Here is a 3406-nt window from a genome sequence, read left to right as displayed (position 1 = left end):
ATCTTCTTAAAGGTATTATCAGTTTTAAACAGGAAACTTTAGCATGCATTTTAACAGCCCCACCCAAAACATTACCATTAATACCCTCACTTTTTTTCATAGTCCCTCAATTAAAAGAGATGTTTCAGAAAGCTGTCTATAATAGACATGAAAAAGAGGACAAATGAAAGGCTAGCCAGCCAGTCATAGGAGGATGAGTGCTCCAGCCTCTTCTGCTTCCCATGCCTTAGAGAACCACCAGGAAGGCAGTGTGTTCTCCTCCGTCCCCTGAGTGTACTGTCAAGTGCAGTTGGCAGATTCAGGGAAGATGTTGAGTGCAGGAGTAATGTGGAGGAACTTGAATATTTAGGGAGCCAGAGTTCTTTATATAGAACATTTTAAACTATTCATCTCCTGGCTGGGCATGGTGGCTCACACGTGTAATCCCAGCACTTTGGGAGGCCAAGGCGGGCAGATCACTTGAGGTCCATCATTCAAGACCAGCTTGGCCAACATGGCGAAACCTCACCTCTACTAAAAATACAAAAATTAGCAGAGGCTGGGCGTGGTGACTCAAGCCTATAATCCCAGCACTTTGGGAGGCCGAAGCGGGCATATCACGAAGTCGGGAGTTCGAGACCAGCCTGGCCAACGTGGTGAAACCCTGTCTCTACTAAAAATACAAAAATTAGCTGGGCTTCGTGGCACATGTCTGTAATCCTAGCTACTCAGGAGGCTGAGGCAGGAGAATCGCTTGAACCCAGGGGCCAGAGGTTGCAGTGAGCTGAGATTGTGCCACTGCACCCCAGCCTAGGGGACAGAGTGAGACTCTGTCTCAGGAAAAAAAAAAAAAAATTACCCAGCTACTTGGGAGGGTGAGGCAGGAGAATCACTTGAACCCGGGAGACGGAGGCTACAGTGAGCCAAGATTGCACCACTGCACTCCAGCCTAGGTGACAGAGCAAAACCGTGTCTCAGAAATAATTAGATAGATAGATAGATAGATAGATAGATAGATAGATAGATAGATAGATAGATAAAATTTAAAAGCACCCACCTCCTAGGAAAAGCTGATAGGATCATTTTATCTCTCTCACTCCCCACCCTCCCCGTGTGCTTGAATGGCATCTCCTAAATAGAATGCCTTGAATGTATTTGGGGCTTTTCATAACTTGGGGGCTATAATAAAAAAATCTCTAAGACCCATTTAGAGGAGAAAGGACTCACTGGCTATGTGGATACGGTTTTTATCTAGTTATATTTCAGGGAACATTTTCTTAAGGAAAAATCAGGACACATAATCTGATTTAATTCAATATGTCAAATCCTATAAAGCTTTCAAAATGAAACCAGATTTAATTATACATTTAACAAGTCATCTTTTTGGAAAGGAAGAGGATTACATGAAGGTGGGGTATGCTCTGTAACTGTATCCAAATTTTAAGCAGTGGGATAGCAAACTGATTGAAGAATTCTGCAGTTCTGTTGTTTATCCATTAGGCAGTCATGAAGGGAATACTCCTATCTTCTGATTTAATGTAATCAAAACTATTATTTAGTTATAGTGTCTCTACTATTCTATTCTACTATTCCGTTACAATAGTTTTATCAAAATAGAAACTAGGAACTTTACAAATTTGTTCTTGAGCACTCGGATCACCTTAGATTTGTATATATCTATTTAGAAGCATAATTTAGGACTTTTTTCTGAATAAGCTTGTTATAGGTAAACTTTCAGACTTCAGTTCATAATAAGGTCTTTAATTTTTACACAGAGGCAGCAGCTACCCATGTTGTTGATGGCTGGCTGAGTGTTAATAGAATTAAGAGTATTAAAATATTTTTATAGACAAGTCTTCCTGTAACTCTCAGCACCTTTCATGTTGTTCCACTTTTTGCATTTCAGTTTTACAGCTCCCAGCACAGTAGGAAAGAGAAATTTGAGTCCTAGTCAAGAGGAAGCTGGCCTGGAGGACGGAGTGTCGGGGGAGATTTCCGACGCTGAGCTTGAGCAGACTGACTCCTGTGCAGAGCCCCTCTCAGAGGGAAGGAAAAAGGCCAAGAAATTAAAAAGAATGAAGAAGGAACTTTCTCCAGCAGGTTTGTATTAGATCTTGCTGAAGGCTGTGGACTCTTTAAATGCTCTAGAAACTCCTATTTTAGGGGAGAAATTATAGCAAGGCTTCACTTGGTGGCAAAGCCCATGTAGTCTTCCACCAGAGCAGATATTTTTAGGATCAATTTAATTTAATTTGAGGAATCCTAAAAAGCTCTGGCTCGGGTAGCATAAGGCCTGGGGGGTCTCCTTGTTAAAGATGGCTAGTCTATTTTGGTAATCTCTCTCTCCTCCGTGGTGTAGAGATTTTGCTGATGTGTTTAAAGCAGCCTCAGTATTTAAAATGTGCATTTAAATGTGTGCTGAGGCCCCTCCTACATGTTATTTTCAGTAGCAGAGTTTTCACTGTTTCCAGCAAAACCCCCAGGCAACCTGGATTTCTCTCCTAAGCAGAATTATATAAGAAGCAAACGAAACAGGAAATTAGCACCTGTTGAGAGTCTACTACATGCTAGATGCTGTAGTAGGAGCCATTTCTCTCCTTATTTCATCATCCTTATTTGATGAAGCAGATGCCTGGGCTCAGGGAGGCCAAGTGTGCGGGGCCATGCTGCTCTTAAGAAGCACAGCCGAAAGGCAGACCCAGGCCCGCCTGAGCTGAATCCCATGTCCTCTCCAACCCGCAGATGTGCCTCACTCAGCCCTTCATGCACACATGCCACACAGGGCCAGAGCAAGAGGCCAGAAGGGCATCTTGTCAGTCAGCACATGGAAAAGGCCATTCCCTGCTGCTGGGGGTGGTCCAGCAAGGCAGCAGTCACAGTGACAGTTATTATAGCCACTGCTTATTGAGTGCTTACTACTGGGGCCAGGACAATGCTTAATGTGTAACAGAAATTATTTCATTTAAATCCTTGAGATAGTCATCATTATCCATTTTACAGTTAAGAAAACGGAGGCCCAAAGGGTTGTGTGAGTTACCCAAAGTCCCAGAGCCATTAAGTCTGTCCTGCAAAAAAGCCGGTGAGGCCAGGCTTGGTAGCTCATGCCTGTAATCCCAGCACTTTGGGAAGCCAAGACGGGTGGATCACTTGAGGTCAGGAGTTCAAGACCCGCATGGCCAACATGGCAAAACCACGTCTCTACTAAAAATACAAAAATTAGCCAGGTGGCCAGGCGCGGTGGCTCAAGCCTGTAATCCCAGCACTTTGGGAGGCCGAGACGGGCGGATCACGAGGTCAGAAGATCGAGACCATCCTGGCTAACACGGTGAAACCCCGTCTCTACTAAAAAATACAAAAAACTAGCCGGGCGAGGTGGCGGGCGCCTGTAGTCCCAGCTACTCGGGAGGCTGAGGCAGGAGAATGGCGT

General features: G+C 44.2%; 1 protein-coding gene across 1 annotated transcript in view; it reads left to right on the top strand.

Moving 5' to 3' along the window:
* The window catches only part of PARN (poly(A)-specific ribonuclease), a 160272-nt gene that overhangs the window by 143986 nt on the left and 12880 nt on the right, over positions 1-3406 (top strand). Inside the window, exon 10 of the mRNA XM_017864534.1 lies at positions 1886-2079. Coding sequence (XP_017720023.1) covers positions 1886-2079 — 194 coding nt within the window. The remainder of the gene's footprint in view (positions 1-1885; positions 2080-3406) is intronic.

The sequence above is a fragment of the Rhinopithecus bieti genome, unplaced genomic scaffold, assembly GCF_001698545.2.
Source record: "Rhinopithecus bieti isolate Rb0 unplaced genomic scaffold, ASM169854v2 scaffold_76910, whole genome shotgun sequence".
Classification (NCBI taxonomy): Eukaryota; Metazoa; Chordata; class Mammalia; order Primates; family Cercopithecidae; genus Rhinopithecus; species Rhinopithecus bieti.
Note: the sequence above shows the minus strand (reverse complement) of the source record. Positions and strands in the feature narration are given on the sequence as shown.